Source organism: Vidua macroura, mitochondrion (genome assembly GCF_024509145.1).
Source record: "Vidua macroura mitochondrion, complete genome".
Taxonomy (NCBI): domain Eukaryota; kingdom Metazoa; phylum Chordata; class Aves; order Passeriformes; family Viduidae; genus Vidua; species Vidua macroura.
In genome coordinates this window covers 1-16,109 of record NC_053065.1, presented here as the reverse complement: position 1 = coordinate 16,109, position 16,109 = coordinate 1, and the positions used below count along the sequence as shown (strand labels likewise).

General features: G+C 46.4%; 13 protein-coding genes and 24 non-coding genes across 37 annotated transcripts, besides 1 other annotated feature; 9 read left to right on the top strand and 28 right to left on the bottom strand. All coding sequences in view use genetic code 2, as the record gives it.

Moving 5' to 3' along the window:
• Nucleotides 1–529: part of a sequence feature (putative control region) that runs on past the window's edge.
• Nucleotides 530–601, top strand: trnE(uuc). The gene has a single exon. It is a non-coding gene; the product is annotated as a tRNA-Glu (tRNA).
• A 1-nt stretch (nucleotide 602) lies between these two features.
• On the top strand, nucleotides 603–1,121 carry ND6 (NADH dehydrogenase subunit 6). The gene has a single exon. The coding sequence runs from the start codon at nucleotides 603–605 to the stop codon at nucleotides 1,119–1,121; it is 519 nt and encodes a 172-aa protein (YP_010000468.1).
• An 11-nt stretch (nucleotides 1,122–1,132) lies between these two features.
• trnP(ugg) lies at nucleotides 1,133–1,202 on the top strand. Its single transcript has one exon. It is a non-coding gene; the product is annotated as a tRNA-Pro (tRNA).
• A 12-nt stretch (nucleotides 1,203–1,214) lies between these two features.
• Nucleotides 1,215–1,283, bottom strand: trnT(ugu). Its single transcript has one exon. It is a non-coding gene; the product is annotated as a tRNA-Thr (tRNA).
• Nucleotides 1,284–1,286: 3 nt separating this feature from the next.
• On the bottom strand, nucleotides 1,287–2,429 carry CYTB (cytochrome b). Its single transcript has one exon. It carries the CDS (start codon nucleotides 2,427–2,429, stop codon nucleotides 1,287–1,289), a length of 1,143 nt encoding a protein of 380 aa, YP_010000467.1.
• Nucleotides 2,430–2,437: 8 nt separating this feature from the next.
• ND5 (NADH dehydrogenase subunit 5) lies at nucleotides 2,438–4,255 on the bottom strand. The gene has a single exon. It carries the CDS (start codon nucleotides 4,253–4,255, stop codon nucleotides 2,438–2,440), a length of 1,818 nt encoding a protein of 605 aa, YP_010000466.1.
• Nucleotides 4,256–4,326, bottom strand: trnL(uag). Its single transcript has one exon. It is a non-coding gene; the product is annotated as a tRNA-Leu (tRNA).
• On the bottom strand, nucleotides 4,326–4,391 carry trnS(gcu). The gene has a single exon. It is a non-coding gene; the product is annotated as a tRNA-Ser (tRNA).
• Nucleotides 4,392–4,461, bottom strand: trnH(gug). Its single transcript has one exon. It is a non-coding gene; the product is annotated as a tRNA-His (tRNA).
• Nucleotides 4,462–5,839, bottom strand: ND4 (NADH dehydrogenase subunit 4). Its single transcript has one exon. A coding segment is annotated over exon 1 (1,378 nt).
• ND4L (NADH dehydrogenase subunit 4L) lies at nucleotides 5,833–6,129 on the bottom strand. The gene has a single exon. The coding sequence runs from the start codon at nucleotides 6,127–6,129 to the stop codon at nucleotides 5,833–5,835; it is 297 nt and encodes a 98-aa protein (YP_010000464.1).
• A 1-nt stretch (nucleotide 6,130) lies between these two features.
• Nucleotides 6,131–6,200, bottom strand: trnR(ucg). The gene has a single exon. It is a non-coding gene; the product is annotated as a tRNA-Arg (tRNA).
• A 1-nt stretch (nucleotide 6,201) lies between these two features.
• ND3 (NADH dehydrogenase subunit 3) lies at nucleotides 6,202–6,552 on the bottom strand. Its single transcript has one exon. The coding sequence runs from the start codon at nucleotides 6,550–6,552 to the stop codon at nucleotides 6,202–6,204; it is 351 nt and encodes a 116-aa protein (YP_010000463.1).
• trnG(ucc) lies at nucleotides 6,553–6,621 on the bottom strand. The gene has a single exon. It is a non-coding gene; the product is annotated as a tRNA-Gly (tRNA).
• On the bottom strand, nucleotides 6,621–7,405 carry COX3 (cytochrome c oxidase subunit III). The gene has a single exon. A coding segment is annotated over exon 1 (785 nt).
• Nucleotides 7,406–7,410: 5 nt separating this feature from the next.
• On the bottom strand, nucleotides 7,411–8,094 carry ATP6 (ATP synthase F0 subunit 6). The gene has a single exon. The coding sequence runs from the start codon at nucleotides 8,092–8,094 to the stop codon at nucleotides 7,411–7,413; it is 684 nt and encodes a 227-aa protein (YP_010000461.1).
• Nucleotides 8,085–8,252, bottom strand: ATP8 (ATP synthase F0 subunit 8). The gene has a single exon. The coding sequence runs from the start codon at nucleotides 8,250–8,252 to the stop codon at nucleotides 8,085–8,087; it is 168 nt and encodes a 55-aa protein (YP_010000460.1).
• Nucleotide 8,253: 1 nt separating this feature from the next.
• On the bottom strand, nucleotides 8,254–8,322 carry trnK(uuu). The gene has a single exon. It is a non-coding gene; the product is annotated as a tRNA-Lys (tRNA).
• An 11-nt stretch (nucleotides 8,323–8,333) lies between these two features.
• Nucleotides 8,334–9,017, bottom strand: COX2 (cytochrome c oxidase subunit II). The gene has a single exon. It carries the CDS (start codon nucleotides 9,015–9,017, stop codon nucleotides 8,334–8,336), a length of 684 nt encoding a protein of 227 aa, YP_010000459.1.
• An 8-nt stretch (nucleotides 9,018–9,025) lies between these two features.
• On the bottom strand, nucleotides 9,026–9,094 carry trnD(guc). Its single transcript has one exon. It is a non-coding gene; the product is annotated as a tRNA-Asp (tRNA).
• Nucleotides 9,095–9,099: 5 nt separating this feature from the next.
• On the top strand, nucleotides 9,100–9,171 carry trnS(uga). The gene has a single exon. It is a non-coding gene; the product is annotated as a tRNA-Ser (tRNA).
• Nucleotides 9,163–10,713, bottom strand: COX1 (cytochrome c oxidase subunit I). Its single transcript has one exon. It carries the CDS (start codon nucleotides 10,711–10,713, stop codon nucleotides 9,163–9,165), a length of 1,551 nt encoding a protein of 516 aa, YP_010000458.1.
• Nucleotide 10,714: 1 nt separating this feature from the next.
• On the top strand, nucleotides 10,715–10,784 carry trnY(gua). Its single transcript has one exon. It is a non-coding gene; the product is annotated as a tRNA-Tyr (tRNA).
• Nucleotides 10,785–10,851, top strand: trnC(gca). The gene has a single exon. It is a non-coding gene; the product is annotated as a tRNA-Cys (tRNA).
• On the top strand, nucleotides 10,852–10,924 carry trnN(guu). Its single transcript has one exon. It is a non-coding gene; the product is annotated as a tRNA-Asn (tRNA).
• Nucleotides 10,925–10,933: 9 nt separating this feature from the next.
• On the top strand, nucleotides 10,934–11,002 carry trnA(ugc). Its single transcript has one exon. It is a non-coding gene; the product is annotated as a tRNA-Ala (tRNA).
• Nucleotide 11,003: 1 nt separating this feature from the next.
• On the bottom strand, nucleotides 11,004–11,073 carry trnW(uca). The gene has a single exon. It is a non-coding gene; the product is annotated as a tRNA-Trp (tRNA).
• On the bottom strand, nucleotides 11,074–12,113 carry ND2 (NADH dehydrogenase subunit 2). The gene has a single exon. A coding segment is annotated over exon 1 (1,040 nt).
• trnM(cau) lies at nucleotides 12,114–12,182 on the bottom strand. The gene has a single exon. It is a non-coding gene; the product is annotated as a tRNA-Met (tRNA).
• trnQ(uug) lies at nucleotides 12,182–12,252 on the top strand. Its single transcript has one exon. It is a non-coding gene; the product is annotated as a tRNA-Gln (tRNA).
• A 5-nt stretch (nucleotides 12,253–12,257) lies between these two features.
• On the bottom strand, nucleotides 12,258–12,329 carry trnI(gau). The gene has a single exon. It is a non-coding gene; the product is annotated as a tRNA-Ile (tRNA).
• A 6-nt stretch (nucleotides 12,330–12,335) lies between these two features.
• On the bottom strand, nucleotides 12,336–13,313 carry ND1 (NADH dehydrogenase subunit 1). The gene has a single exon. The coding sequence runs from the start codon at nucleotides 13,311–13,313 to the stop codon at nucleotides 12,336–12,338; it is 978 nt and encodes a 325-aa protein (YP_010000456.1).
• A 6-nt stretch (nucleotides 13,314–13,319) lies between these two features.
• On the bottom strand, nucleotides 13,320–13,394 carry trnL(uaa). Its single transcript has one exon. It is a non-coding gene; the product is annotated as a tRNA-Leu (tRNA).
• Nucleotides 13,395–14,991, bottom strand: JXX56_mgr01. Its single transcript has one exon. It is a non-coding gene; the product is annotated as a 16S ribosomal RNA (ribosomal RNA).
• On the bottom strand, nucleotides 14,992–15,061 carry trnV(uac). Its single transcript has one exon. It is a non-coding gene; the product is annotated as a tRNA-Val (tRNA).
• On the bottom strand, nucleotides 15,061–16,040 carry JXX56_mgr02. The gene has a single exon. It is a non-coding gene; the product is annotated as a 12S ribosomal RNA (ribosomal RNA).
• Nucleotides 16,040–16,109, bottom strand: trnF(gaa). The gene has a single exon. It is a non-coding gene; the product is annotated as a tRNA-Phe (tRNA).

The window sequence follows — 16,109 nt, the reverse complement described above, 5'->3', positions numbered from 1 at the left end:
AGCTCGGCGGTTAGGGGGAAAGTATGTGTCGCTGGCCAAGAACCTATAATACGTAAACGTTGAGTAGCTCGGTTCTCGTGAGAAGCGCGATCAATAGATAACCAGGTCCTCTGGCTTGGGAGTACTTGAAAGCTGTTGGACTAGAATAGTTCCTAGGAGGTGGGCGAATTCTGTAGACCTGGAGAATACAAGGGAGTACTGGGACATTCCTCGTTTACTAGAGTGGGAGTTGTGCATAGTAGAAGAATCCCTGACGTTGGGGGTAACGCTTGCGGCTTGGGGGGAGGTAGGATCACTTGGGCTGTATGGTACCTGAAACAAGAATGTGCCTGGAGGGTAATCTGTCCGTATACAACCCGTTTTGGAGATAATGTTTGGGCTTTTGGTGGAGTGCCATAGCGTATGAAGTTGAGTATCCTACATTTCAGTGACTGTCTGATGGGGCAAAGAATGTAATGCATACTATACATACCCTATAAAGCATGAGAAAAACATGCGGGGGGGGAAGGGGGGGGGTTAAGACCTAGGCGTTTCTGTAGTTAATTGTTTATAGCGGCGGCTTTTCAGGCCGCAGTTCTCGGATAGAGGCCGAGCAGGAATATATGATAGAATTCGTTTTATTTTTAGGTCTACTTTTCACTCTGGGGGGACTGGCAGTGGCATCCAACCCTTCTCCCTATTATGGGGTAGTTGGATTGGTTGTGGCGGCTGTCGCGGGGGGTGGTTGGCTGGTAAGTTTAGGGGTTTCTTTCGTGTCTTTGGTACTGGTAATGGTTTATTTAGGTGGTATGTTGGTAGTGTTTGTTTATTCGGTGTCATTGGCAGCTGATCCGTATCCTGAGACATGGACGGATTGAGGGGTTGTTGGTTATGGGTTTGGGATGGGTCTGGTTGTTATGGTAGGGCTTGTTGTAAGTGGGGTGTTAGGGGTTCTGGCGGATGTAAGTACGGCTAATGGTTCTGGGTTATTGTCGGTTCGGGTGGATTTTAGTGGGGCGGCTGTTCTTTATTCGGAGGGGGCTGGGTTTCTTTTAATTGGGGGATGGGGGCTGTTGTTAACTCTGTTTGTGGTGTTAGAGCTTGTGCGGGGGCTGTCTCGGGGGGCAATTCGGGCTGTTTAGGGGGGGGGGGTCAGAAAGTAGTTTAATTGAAAGCGCCAGCTTTGGGAGTTGGTGATGAAGGTTTGAGTCCTTTCTTTCTGAAGCTGGTTGGATAACTCTAAGAAGGGGTGTAATCTTCAATCTTTGGTTTACAAGACCAATGTTTTCATAAACTATTAGAGTATGTTAGAGCTTTAGTATTTTATTTTCTAGCGCGGCCGCGAGTGGGAATAGGACTAGAATAATTACAAAGTAGGAGATTGAAGCTAGCTGCCCAATAATAATAAATGGGTGTTCTACTGGTTGGCTTCCCACTCAGGTTAGAACTAGGACGTTAGCAACTAGGGTTCAAAATAGGATTTGTGAGAGGGGACGGAATGTTATTGATCGTAGTTTGGATGTGTGCAGGAGTGGTAGAAGGAACAGTACTAGGATTGAGGCGGCTAGGGCTAGTACTCCTCCTAGTTTGTTTGGGATGGATCGAAGGATAGCGTAGGCGAATAGGAAGTATCATTCAGGTTTGATGTGTGGTGGTGTGACTAGAGGGTTGGCGGGCGTGAAATTTTCTGGGTCTCCTAGTATGTTTGGGGAAAATAGGGCTAGAGAGGCTAGGAGAGCGAGTATTAATGCGAAACCTAGGGCGTCTTTTGTGGTGTAGTACGGGTGGAATGGGATTTTGTCACAGTCTGATGGGATTCCTATTGGGTTGTTTGATCCTGTTTCATGTAGGAATGTGAGGTGTACTAGGGTTAGGCCTGCGATGACGAAAGGGAGGAGGAAGTGGAGGGCAAAGAATCGGGTGAGGGTTGGGTTGTCTACTGAGAATCCCCCTCAGGCTCATTCTACTAGGGTTTGGCCGATGTATGGGATTGCTGAGAATAGGTTTGTGATTACTGTGGCTCCTCAGAATGATATTTGTCCTCATGGCAGTACATATCCTACGAAGGCAGTTGCTATGAGGGCCAGGAGTAGGATGACTCCGACGTTTCAGGTTTTTGTGTTTAGGTATGAGCCGTAGTAGATTCCTCGGCCGATGTGTAGGTAGATGCAGATGAAGAAGAAGGAGGCTCCATTTGCATGGAGGTTTCGGATTAGTCAGCCAAATTGTACGTCTCGGCATATGTGGGCGACTGAAGAGAAAGCCAGGGAGGTGTCTGCTGTGTAGTGCATGGCTAACAGCAGGCCTGTGACAATTTGGGTAATTAGGCAAACTCCTAGAATCGACCCGAAGTTTCATCATGATGAGATGTTTGATGGTGTGGGTAGGTCGATTAGGGCGTCGTTGATGATTTTGAGTAGTTCGTGGTTTTTTCGAAGATTTGGGGCCATTAGTTGTTTCTGTATGTTGAGATGAGGATAATGATAATGGATAAGGCGAATGATCCTAGGTAGGCTTTGATTTGGCCTGAGTGGGAAGAGGTAGCAGTTTTGGCTGCTATTACTTGTAGGTTGGCCAGTCCTTCTGGTCCTAGTGTTTTGAATCAGGATAGGTCGATTAGGTGAGAGGCGATGTTTTGTCCTCCATTTAGGGAGTTTGTCATTCCAAGGCGGTGGACTAGGGGATTGAAGTAGCCTAGGGATGTAGAGAAGTTCGAGAATGGTGTTTGTTTTGTTTTGATGTAGGCTTGTGCTATTTTTGATATTTCTAGGGCTAGGGCGATTCCTAGGGCTGTTACTAGGATTGCTGTTATTTTGATTGATAGGGGTATGGTTATTGGTGGTGTTTTTGCTGGGGGGATGAATGAAGTGATGAGGAGTCCTGCTGTGATGCTTCCGATTGCTAGTCGGGTAATGGGGGAGATCACTGCGGGGTTGTTTTCATTTATTGGGGTGAGGGTAGGAATTCGAACGAAGCCGGTCTGAACTAGTACGGTTATTCGGATTGTATATACTGCAGTGAAGGATGTGGCTAGTAGGGTTAGGATGAGGGCTCAGGCGTTTAGGTAGGATGTGCTTAGGCTTTCGATGATTTGGTCTTTTGAGTAGAAGCCTGCTAGGAATGGTGTTCCCATTAGGGCCAGGTTTCCGATGGTTAGGCATGAGGTAGTTGTGGGTAGTATTTTTTGTAGTCCTCCTATTTTTCGAATGTCTTGTTCACCATTTAGGCTGTGAATAATAGAGCCCGAGCATAGGAATAGTATGGCCTTGAAGAAGGCGTGGGTTGAGATGTGTAGGAAAGCCAGTTCAGGGAGGTTTAGTCCGATTGTGACTATTATTAGGCCTAGTTGGCTTGAAGTTGAGAAGGCAATGATTTTTTTAATGTCGTTTTGGGTGAGAGCGCATGTAGCTGCGAACATGGTGGATAGGGCTCCTAGGCATAGGCACAGGGTGAGGATGGTTTGGTTATTGTAAAATAGCGGGTGGGTTCGGATTAGTAGGAAAATTCCGGCTACTACTATTGTGCTGGAGTGGAGTAGGGCGGAGACGGGAGTGGGTCCTTCTATTGCGGCTGGTAGTCAGGGGTGTAGGCCAAATTGTGCGGATTTGCCAGCTGCGGCTAGGACCAGTCCTAGAAGGGGTAGGGTGGGAACTTGGTAGGGTGATTGGAGTTGGTGGATTTCTCATGTGTTTATGGCAGAGGCTAGTCATGCTATGCACATGATGAGTCCGATGTCACCAATTCGGTTGTATAGCACAGCTTGGAGGGCTGCAGTGTTGGCTTCTGCTCGTCCGTGTCATCAGCTGATTAGGAGGAAGGATATAATTCCTACTCCTTCTCAGCCGATGAATAGGACGAATAGGTTATTAGCTGCGATTAGGATGAGTATTGCTATTAGGAAGAATAGTAGGTAGGTGAAGAATTTTGTGATGTATGGGTCTGAGGCCATGTATCATGTTGCAAATTGTAGGATGGATCATGATACGAATAGGGCGATTGGGAAGAAAGTGAGTGAGTAGAAGTCTATTTTTAGGCTGATTGGGATTTTAAAGGTTATGATGAATTTTCATTCTCAGAGGGTGGTTAGGCTTTCTGCCCCTGAGTGAATGTAGATTGTTATGGGGATGAGACTGATTAGGAAGGAAGTTTTGACTGTGGATGTGATGGTGGCTGGGGTATTTTTGAGGTTGTCGGATAGGAGTGGGAATAGGATGGGGGTGGATAGGGTGACTAGGGTGAGGAGTATGAATGTGTTTAGGACTAGTGGTAGATCCATTACTTTCACTTGGATTTGCACCAAGGTGGATGGCTCCTAAGACCATTGGATTACTACTATCCTTTGAAAGCAAGGGGGCTGAGGTTTTATACTCAGATGCGAGAATTAGCAGTTCTTGCTGGTTTAACCTCCCCTCGGCAGGTAAGAAGAGTTTAACTTCTGTTTTTAGAGTCACAGTCTAATGTTTTGATTTAAACTATACTTGCATATAGGTGCGCCTGAGATGAGTTCGGGCTTTAGGATAAGTAGTGCTATGGGGATTATGTGTAGTGCTATGAGGAGGTGTTCTCGTGTGGAGGAGTTTTGGATTGATGTGATGTGGGAGGGTAATGTGCCTCGTTGGGTTGTGATGAGTATGTATAGAGTATATGAGGCGGTGAGTAGGATCGCGGCTCCTGTCAGGATAATTGTGAAGGAGGATCAGTTGAATAGAGAGATTACGATGGTTAGTTCTGCTATGAGGTTTGTGGTTGGTGGAACAGCCATGTTTGTTAGGTTGGCTAGTAGTCATCAGATAGTTATTAGTGGGAGGAGTGGTTGCAGGCCTCGTGTAAGTAGGAGGATTCGGCTGTGTGTGCGTTCGTAGTTGGTATTAGCTAGGCAGAATAGTATTGAAGAGGTTAGGCCGTGTGAGATTATTAGGATTATTGCTCCTGAGAATGCTCATTGGGTTTGGATTATGGTTGCAGCTACGACTAGGCCTATATGGCTGACTGATGAGTAAGCAATTAGGGCTTTTAGGTCAATTTGTCGTAGGCAGATGGCGCTGGTTATTACTGCTCCTCACAGTGCGAGAGTGATGAATGGGTAGTGAAGGTTGCTTGATGAGGGATTTACTAGGATGGTGATTCGTATGATGCCGTATCCTCCTAGTTTTAGTAGTAGGGCTGCTAATAGTATGGATCCGGCGATAGGGGCTTCTACGTGTGCTTTGGGAAGTCATAGGTGAAGTCCGTATAGGGGGGCTTTTACTATGAATGCTAGTAGAAGTGCTAGTGTTGTGATTAGGCCTGATCAGGAGGTGTTTAGTGTTGGGTGTGAGAGTTTGAGTATTGGGAGGTATAGTGTTCCTGTTTGGTTTTGTAAGTGTAGGATAGCAATTAGTAGGGGGAGTGAGCTGGCGAGTGTGTAGAATAGGAGGTAGATACCTGCGTTGAGGCGTTCTGGTTGATTTCCTCATCGTGTGATGAGGATTAGAGTTGGGATTAGGGTTGCTTCGAATGCGATGTAGAATAGTATCAGCTCTGAGGCGGAGAAGGCTGTGAGTAGGGATAGTTGAGCTAGTAGGATTGTTGTGGTGAAGACTCGCTTGCGGATGGCTGGTTCTTGTTCTAGGTGGTTTTGGCTTGCTATGATTATGAGGGGAAGGAGTCAGCATGATAGGACTAGTAGGGGGGAGGAGATTTGGTCGATGGAAGTTCAGGGGGTCAGGCCTTTGCTTGGGTAGTACGTTGGTGTTAGTCATTGGAGGCTGACGGTAGCGATTAGTAGGCTGTGTGTAGTAATGTTGGTCCACAGGTGTTTGGGTGTGGATAGGAAGGTTAGTGGGAGTAGTATGAAAGTAGGGATAATGATTTTTAGCATCGTAGTAGGTTGAAGTTGTGTAGGTAGTCAGAGCCGTGGGTTCGGGTGGAGGCTACTAGTAGGGCGAGGCCTGTTCCTGCCTCGCAAGCAGAGAATGTTAATATGATAATAGGGATAATGGTGGATGATGATGATTGTATTTGGATTGGTCATATGGCTAGGGCAACGTATATGGATAGTATCATGCTCTCTAGGCATAGTAGGGCTGAGATTAGGTGGGTTCGGTGGAAGGCTAAGCCTAGGCTGCTTAGGGTGAAGGCTGAGTAGAAACTTAGGTGGAGGTAGGACATGAGGAAAGTTATAGGGTGATGGCTATAATTTGTTGAGTCGAAATCAACTGTCTTGATTAGACTAACTTTCCTTTATTCTGCTCATTCTAGCCCTCCTTGGATTCATTCGTATACTAGTCCTAGTGTTAGGACTAGGATGAGTGCGGTTGATCAGACTAGGGTTATGGCTGGGTATTGTAGTTGTACTGCTCATGGCAGGGGGAGGAGTAGTGCGATTTCTAGGTCGAATAGGAGGAATAGGATGGCTACTAGGAAAAATCGGATGGAAAAAGGAAGTCGGGCGGATCCTAGTGGGTCAAATCCGCATTCATATGGGGATAGTTTGTCTGCGTCTGGGTTTGTTTGGGAGAGTCAGAAGTTTAGTGCGGTTAGGAGGATGCTTAGGGTTAGTGATGCAATAAATGTGAATATGACTGTGTTAATTACTCTTCTCTGGGTTTAAACCAGATTTTAAGGATTGGAAGTCGATTGTAATTAATATACTAGAAGAGTAGGATCCTCATCAGTAGATAGAGATGTAGAGGAATAGTCATACAACGTCTACGAAGTGTCAGTATCATGCCGCTGCTTCAAATCCAAAGTGGTGGTTTGGTGTGAAGTGATATTTGATTAGGCGTAGAAGGCACACTAGGAGGAATGTTGAGCCGATGATTACGTGGAGTCCGTGGAATCCGGTAGCGACAAAGAATGTTGATCCGTAAACTCCATCAGCGATAGAGAATGGAGCCTCGTAGTATTCTATAGCTTGTAGGGCGGTGAAGTAGAATCCCAGGAGGACAGTTAGGAGTAGTGCGTGGATTGCTTGCTTACGGCTGGCTTCTGTGATGCTGTGGTGGGCTCATGTGACGGTGACTCCTGAGGCCAGGAGGATGGCGGTGTTTAGGAGAGGTACGTCTATGGGGTTTAGAGGTTTGATTCCGACGGGGGGTCATTGTCCTCCTAGTTCTGGGGTTGGGGCTAAGCTTGAGTGGAAGAATGCTCAGAAGAATCCTAGGAAGAAGAAGGCTTCTGATGTGATGAACAGGGCTATTCCGTATCGTAGGCCTTTTTGGACAGTTGGGGTGTGGTGTCCTTGGAATGTGCTTTCTCGTACGATGTCTCGTCATCATTGGAATATGACTAGAATGGTAGAGATTAGGCCAATGATTAGGAGTCGTGGTGAGTTGGAGTGGAATCACATTGTGAGTCCTGAGGCGGTAAGGAGAGCAGCGGCTGCTCCTAGGATAGGTCATGGGCTGGGGTCTACTATATGATAAGAATGTGCTTGGTGGGCCATTAGGGTTAGATGTTTTCTTGTAGGTATAGGCTTAGTAGGAGTACGAAAACGTAGGCTTGGATTATTGCTACTGCGATTTCTAGGATAGTTAGCAGGAAAAGCACTAGTAGGGTAAGGAGTGATACTGCTGGTATTGTTGAGAATATGGCTACTGTGGCTGTGGAGATGAGTTGGATGAGTAGGTGGCCTGCTGTGAGGTTGGCTGTGAGTCGGACTCCTAAAGCTAGGGGTCGGATAAGCAGGCTTGTGGTTTCAATCAGGATGAGGGCGGGGATTAGTGGTGTTGGGGTACCTTCTGGTAGTAGGTGTCCTAGGGATGCGGAGGGTTGATTTCGCAGGCCTGTTAGGAGGGTGGCAAGTCATAGGGGGAAGGCTAGTGCTAGATTCATGGATAGTTGTGTGGTTGGGGTGAATGTGTATGGTAGAAGGCCTAGCAGGTTAATTAGCAGTAGGAAGATTATTAGGGATGTTAGAATTAGGGCCCATTTGTGTCCTTTGTTGTTCAGGGGTGATATTAGTTGCTTTGTGACTAGATTGATGAATCATAGTTGGAGTGTTGAGAGGCGGTTGGTGATTCATCGTTTGTCTATGGAGGGGATTAATAGGGCTGGGAATATTGTTGAGATGAGGACTAATGGGATCCCTAGGAGGGATGGACTTGAGAATTGGTCGAAGAAGCTTAGGTTCATGGTCAGTTTCAGGGAGTGGTGTTTGGGGTGGTTGGTGCTTTTTTAGATGGTGGGTTGGCGGATACGAATGTTAGGATTTTTGGTTGGATGATCATGGCGAAAGTGAACCATGAAATGAGCATGATAAAAAGTCAGGGATTTGGGTTTAGTTGGGGCATATCATTAAGGAGGGGGTGATCCCTCTTTCTTTAGCTTAAAAGGCTAACGCTGGTTCATAGCTTCTTAATGGTTGATGGTGGTTATGATGGGATTGATGAGGATCAGCTCTCGAAGTTGGCGAGTGGGGTTGATTCCACTACAATTGGTATGAAGCTGTGGTTGGCCCCGCAGATTTCTGAGCACTGTCCGTAGAACACTCCTGGGCGGGAGGCGAATAGTGAAGTTTGGTTGAGTCGGCCTGGGACCGCATCGGTTTTTACTCCTAGGCTTGGTACGGCTCATGAGTGGAGAACGTCGTCTGCAGTGACGATGACTCGAACGGTGGAGCTTGTAGGGATTACAACGCGATGGTCTACCTCTAGTAGGCGGAAGTGGCCTCGTGGTAGGTCTGTTGTGGGGATTATGTAGGAGTCGAATGTGAGGTTTTTTAGGTCAGTGTATTCGTAGGATCAGTATCATTGATGGCCAATGGCTTTTAGCGTTAGGTCTGGTTCATTGATTTCATCCATTATATATAGAATTCGTAGGGATGGCAGAGCTAATGCTACTAGGACCATGGCTGGTAGGATTGTTCAGACGAGTTCGATTACTTGTGCGTCGACTGTGTTGGATGATAGTTTTCCGGTTAGTGTGACAGTCAGTAGATAGAGGACTAGACTGCAGATTGCCAGGGCGACCATTAGGGCATGGTCGTGGAATCCCATTAGTTCCTCTATGATGGGGGAGGAGGCGTCTTGGAAGTTAAGTTGTGAGTGGTTGGCCATGTTTGTGTAGAGATGCACTGGGGTTTCACCTGTAACTTAGCCATGACAAGGCTATGTAATAGTTTTACTAGCACCTCTTAATGAGAAAGAAGCATAGGTGGCTATGCGGTTGGCTTGAAACCAACATATGGGGGTTCGACTCCTTCCTTTCTTGTACTTGCACGAAGGCTGGTTCTTCGAAGGTGTGGAATGGGGGTGGGCAGCCGTGGATTCATTCGATGTTGGTGCTTGTTAGTTCTGGTTGTGTAGCTTTACGTTTAGATGCGAAAGCCTCTCAAATGATGAACACTAGCATAATTACAGCTGTTAATGAGATTAGTGAGCCGATTGAGGAGATAGTGTTTCATAGTGTGTAGGCGTCTGGGTAGTCGGAGTATCGTCGTGGTATACCTGCTAGTCCTAGGAAATGTTGAGGGAAGAAGGTTAGGTTTACTCCTACGAACATGACTCCGAAATGTGCTTTGGCTCATGTTGAGTGAAGGGTGTATCCTGTAAATAGGGGGAATCAGTGTGTGAATCCGGCTAGGATTGCGAATACTGCTCCTATTGACAGGACGTAGTGGAAGTGGGCTACTACGTAGTAAGTGTCATGTAGGGCGATGTCTAGTGAGGAGTTGGCTAGGACGATTCCTGTCAGTCCTCCGATGGTGAATAGGAAGATGAAGCCTAGGGCTCATAGTATTGGGGGGTCTCATTTGATTGTTCCTCCGTGTAGGGTTGCTAATCAGCTGAATACCTTGATGCCTGTTGGGATGGCAATGATTATGGTGGCTGATGTAAAGTATGCTCGAGTATCTACGTCTATTCCTACTGTGAACATGTGGTGTGCTCAGACGATGAAGCCCAGGAATCCAATGGATAGCATAGCTCATACTATTCCTATGTATCCGAATGGTTCTTTTTTGCCTGAGTAGTAGGTTACTACATGGGAGATGACTCCAAAGCCTGGTAGGATTAGGATGTACACTTCTGGGTGGCCGAAGAATCAGAAGAGATGTTGATATAGGATTGGGTCTCCTCCTCCTGCCGGGTCGAAAAATGTGGTGTTTAGGTTGCGGTCTGTTAGTAGTATTGTGATTCCAGCGGCTAGGACTGGCAGGGATAGGAGTAGTAGGACTGCAGTGATGAGTACTGATCAGACGAATAGGGGAGTTTGATATTGTGATAGGGCAGGGGGTTTTATGTTGATTGCTGTTGTGATGAAGTTGATGGCCCCTAGGATTGATGAGATACCTGCAAGGTGGAGTGAGAAAATAGCCAGGTCAACTGAGGCTCCGGCATGGGCTAGGTTGCCTGCTAGTGGGGGGTATACTGTTCATCCTGTTCCTACTCCTGCTTCTACGGTTGAGGATGCTAGGAGTAGGAGGAAGGATGGGGGAAGTAGTCAGAAGCTTATGTTATTTATTCGAGGGAATGCTATGTCGGGGGCTCCGATTATTAGGGGGACTAGTCAGTTTCCAAAGCCTCCGATCATAATTGGTATAACTATGAAGAAGATTATCACGAAAGCATGGGCTGTGACAATCACATTGTAGACTTGGTCGTCTCCTAGTAGGGCTCCAGGTTGTCCTAGTTCTGCTCGAATTAGGAGGCTTAGGGCAGTGCCTACTATTCCGGCCCAGGCGCCAAAAATTAGGTATAGGGTTCCAATATCTTTGTGGTTAGTTGAGAATAGTCATCGGTTAATGAATGTCATAGGTAAGATGGCTGAGTGTATAAGCGTTAGGCTGTAGTCCTTTTCACAGAGGTTCAATTCCTCTTCTTATCGGCCCTGTGGTGAAGTTCATAGTGAGTTGCAAGCTCATTGATGTACACTGATCGTGTGCCGGGGTCTTAGGTAGAAGCCTGTTGGTTTGGGCATATAGCTGTTAACTATAGTGTTGTGGGATCGAAGCCCATCTGCCTAGGTGGTACGGAAAGTCCTAGCTTAATTAAAGTGCCTGGGTTGCATTCAGGAGATGCAGGGTAGTGTCCTGCGGATTTTAGCAGAAACTAAGAGGGTTTAACTCTTGTTTAAGGCTTTGAAGGCCTTCGGTTTGTGTAATCCTAAGTTTCTTATGGGATGGACAGGATTATTGGGGAGATTGGCAGCAGGATGATGGATATGGTGACTAGGATGGCAACTAGGATGTTAACTGGTTTGTTGATGCGTCATTGTTTAATTTGGTTAGTAGTGTGAGGGGGTAGTGTAATAGCGGTGCAGTATGCGAGTCGTAGGTAGAAGAATAGGCTTAGTAGCGATAGTAGTGAGATGATTGTAGCTGCTGGTGCCATGTCCTGTTTAGTTAGTTCTTGAATGATTAGTCACTTTGGTAGGAATCCTGTTAAGGGAGGTAGGCCTGCAAGGGATAGGAGTGTTAATAGTAGTATTGCGCTTAGTGATGGGGTTTTCGTTCATGCAGTTATTAGAGTTGGTAGGCTTAGGGCTTTTATAGAGTTTAGGGCTAGGAATACGGCTGTTGTCATTACGGCGTATAGGTAAAAGTTGAGTAGGGTGAGTTTAGGGTAGTAGGTGATGATGATGGCTATTCAGCCCAGATGTGAGATGGAGGAGAAGGCTAGGATTTTTCGGACTTGTGTCTGGTTGAGTCCCATTCAACCTCCCACGGCGGCTGATAGGATGGCCATCAGCACGAGTAGGGAGGAGTTTAGGGATTGGGCAGTTATAAACAGTAGGGCGATTGGTGGTAGTTTTATTAGTGTTGACAGTAGTAGTCCTGTCAGGAGTGATGAGCCTTGCATTACTTCTGGAAATCAGAAGTGGAATGGTACTAGGCCGAGTTTTATTGCGATGGCTGAGGTTAGGACTAGGGAGGATACTGGATGGGTTAGTTGGGTGATGTCTCATTGGCCGGTATGTCATGCGTTGGTTATGCTGGAGAATAGAACCAGGGCTGAGGCAGCTGCTTGGACTAGGAAGTACTTGGTTGCAGCTTCGATGGCCCGGGGGTGGTGTGATTTTGAGATTAGGGGGAGGATGGCGAGTGTGTTAATTTCTAGGCCTGTTCAGGCTATTACTCAGTGGTTACTTGAAAGTGTGATAGTGGTACCTAGCAGTAGGCTTAGAGTGAAGACTAGTTTTGCTTGGGGGTTCATTAGCAGGGGAAGGGGTAGAACCATCATTTTCGGGGTATGGGCCCGATAGCTTATTTAGCTTACCCTACTAGAAAATAATATAAGGGAAGTATAGAGGGCTTTGATCCCTCTTGTGCAGGTTCAACTCCTGCTTTTCTAAGTGTCAGGAAATGAGAGGGTTGGTGCACCTCCATGTTCACTTTATCATAGTGACCCTTAACATTCAGGCACATTTCCAGGTAGCCTTAGAGACGGAGGCAGACCTGCGTAGCAAATTGGCATGCTGATGTGTCATAGACATAGGGCTAGTGTAAGGGGCAGGAAGTTTTTTCATAGTAGGTGTATTAATTGGTCGTATCGAAATCGTGGGTAGGAGGCTCGGATTCATAGGAATCCGGCTGATAGTAACAGTACTTTCGTGGCTAGCACTACGGGGAATAGCTCTTGTTGTAGGTTAAGGAGGCTTGGGTTGAAGAATAAGATGGTTGTTAGTGTGTTCATTAGTATGATATTAGCGTATTCGGCTAGGAAGAATAGGGCGAATGGTCCTGCTGCGTATTCTACATTGAACCCTGATACTAGCTCTGATTCTCCCTCTGTGAGGTCGAATGGAGCACGGTTTGTTTCTGCTAGTGTTGAGATGTATCATATCATGGCTAGTGGTCAGCAGGGGAAGATCAGGTACATGGGTTCTTGAGTCACTGCTAGGGCACTTAGGGTAAAGTTTCCGCTGAGTAGGACAACGGCTAATAGGATAATAGCAAGGGTTACTTCGTACGAGATTGTTTGGGCTACTGCTCGTAGGGCTCCGATTAGGGCGTATTTTGAATTGGAGGCCCATCCTGACCAGAGGATGGAGTATACTGCCAGGCTTGATATAGCCAGCAGGAATAAGATTCCTAGGTTCAGGTCTGCTAAGGAAAAGGGCAGTGGGAGTGGCACTCAGATGGAGATTGCAAGTGTGAGGGCTAGGATTGGGGTTATGATGAATAGGATCGGGGAGGATGTTGATGGTCGAATTGGTTCCTTGATGAATAGTTTAATTCCGTCTGCCAGTGGCTGTAGAAGTCCGAATGGTCCCACAATGTTTGGGCCTTTCCGGTTTTGTATGTAGCTTAGAATTTTACGTTCTACTAGCGTTAGGAAGGCTACAGCAATGAGGATTGGCAGGGCGTAGGAGATGATTATAATTAGGTTGATTAGGATAGGGTGGTTGGTCATGTGGGTAGCTAGGGAGAGGATTTGAACCTCTGATTTAAAGGACTTAAGCCTTTTGCATTTTCCGAGCTCTGCCACGCTAGCTAGTCCTTTTCTTGGACGTGGTGTAGTGTGATAGCTTTTCGTAATTTAGTTGGCTTCATTACTTAAGGCGAAGGCTTGCTTGTGGTATTGGCCTCACTTTTCCTATCCTTTCGTACGGGGAAGAGTTCATCATAGATGGAAACCGACCTGGATTACTCCGGTCTGAACTCAGATCACGTAGGACTGTTAATCGTTGAACAAACGAACCCTTAGCAGCGGCTGCACCGCTAGGATGTCCTGATCCAACATCGAGGTCGTAAACCTCCTCGTCGATATGGACTCTCGGAGGAGATTGCGCTGTTATCCCTGGGGTAGCTTGGTCCATTGATCAATTATATTGGGTCTGGTTGCTGTTAGCACGTTGAGAAGTTGCTCTCGGTCTGGAGTTGTGGTCTAGTTTTTGGAGGTTCTTTTTTGCTCCAAGGTCGCCCCAACCGAAAAACGCAGACCAGTCTCTTATATGTAAGTGAACCCGGTGGGTGAGTATGTATGATAAGGTGGTTGCTGGTTTTGAAGTTCCACAGGGTCTTCTCGTCTTATGGGTTTATCCCTGCTTTTGTACAGGGAGATCAATTTCACCGATCGCCTGTAAGAGACAGTTAAGACCTCGTTTAGCCATTCATACAAGTCCCGATTTACGGGACAATTGATTGCGCTACCTTTGCACGGTCAGTATACCGCGGCCGTTGAACGTGAGTCACCGGGCAGGCATCACCTTCAATACTTGTTATAGGTTTGCTGAAGGCTATGTTTTTGGTAAACAGTCGGGCCTTGACGGTTTGCCTAGTTCCTTTTACAGGTTTTAATCTTTCTTAATGGACGCTCCTCTGTCGGGTTAACAATATGCCTAATACTCTGCTTGTTTGATTGTTCGTATATTGGTGATTTGTTAATAATGTACTGATGTAAGCTTGCGTCGTAGAGGGAGGACCCTGGTTACTCATTCTAGCATTAATTCTCCTATTTGTCTATAGGTTAGCCTGTTAATGGTGAGGGAGTCATAAGGTTCTTATATTTTTGAGGTACGGAGCTTTAACGCACTCTTTGTTGATGGCTGCTTAAGGGCCCACAGTAACTGTCGATTAATAGTACTTATCCGCTCGTAGAGATTGTATTCTTTTTTAAAGGAGCTGTACCTCCTTTAAATAGCCCTTAATTCGCTTCATTAGGGTTCGTGGGTTTCCTTGGAGAAGAATTAAGAGTGAACTAAGATTCGTTTCACAGGCAACCAGCTATCACCCAGCTCGATTGGCTTTTCACCTCTACTAACAAGTCATCCCACTCTTTTGCCACAGAGACGGGTTCGCTCAAAATAGCTGCTCGTAAGTAGCTCGCTTGGGTTTCGGGGTGGCAAACTTAAATTCATTTTGCTTGGTTTTTCTTGCTAGACCATGATGCAAAAGGTACAAGGGTTGATCTTTGCTGTTTTGAGCTTAGATTTTTCACTTCTATTTCATCTTTCCCTTACGGTACGTGATCTCTATCGCTCCAATGGTGTCTTTTCTATCGCCTATACTAAGACTAGTAAATGCTTTAGTTAGTTGTAATGAGTAGCTTTGTTATTCCAGGTCAATGTCGATTGGGCTAGAGTTTGGCATCAAGACGATCTGGTGTTAGCAGACATTTTTCAGGTGTAAGCTGAATGCTTTAACTTAAGCTACGTCTTGGTAGTCTAAGTACACCTTCCGGTACACTTACCTTGTTACGACTTACCTCATCTTTGGCTGAATGGCTTATTAATTTATGGGGTGGGGGGGCGCCTATGAGGAGGGCGACGGGCGGTGTGTACATGTCCCAGGGCCGGCTTAAAGAGGGCTCGATTGTCCCACTTTACTGCTAAATCCGCCTTCCAGAGACTGTTTCATGTCTCTTTGCCGTGTGTTCTATACTAGAAAATGTAGCCCATTACTCCCATTCCATAGGCTATACCTTGACCTGTCTTACTAGCGTGGTTGGGCTATTGCGTCCACTGTTGGTCTATCAGGGGAGGTGGGCTGGCGACGGCGGTATGTAGGCTGTTTGAGCAAGGAATGGTAAGGTGTAGCGTGGATCATCGATTATAGAACAGGCTCCTCTAGGTGGGTTTGGGACACCGCCAAGTCCTTAGAGTTTTAAGCGTTGGTGCTCGTAGTTCTCGGGCGGATGCTTTTGTAGGTGTAAGCATCAAGATTTAGGGCCAGGCATAGTGGGGTATCTAATCCCAGTTTGGGCCCTGGCTTTCGTGGAGTTCAATTAGTCGTTGTTCTAAGATCTTCTTTGAAGTGGTGGCCTTATGAGCATCTTGGGCTTGTGACGGCTCAGTTGCTTTTTAATCTTAGCTACTTGGATAACATGTGACCACTCTTTACGCCGTTATAACGTTAATTTGGGTCTCCTGTATGACCGCGGTGGCTGGCACAGGATTTACCAACCCTAGATTTGCTATGGCTAAGTCAAGTTTACACTCATTGCTTAATATTAACTACTGCTGAATACCCGTGGGGGTGTGGCAATTGCAAGGCGTCTTGGGCTACAGTTTGAAAGGTGAGCCTGATACCCGCTCCTATCTACCATTGTGGGGGTGTCCAGGGCATCTACACTGGATCGCGGATACTTGCATGTATATACCTAGCAAAAACTAACAGTAAGGTTAGGACTAAGTCTTTTGTCTTTGGGTGTGTGTGTAACGACCATCTTGACATCTTCAGTGTCATGCTTTGTATAAGCTACAAAGAC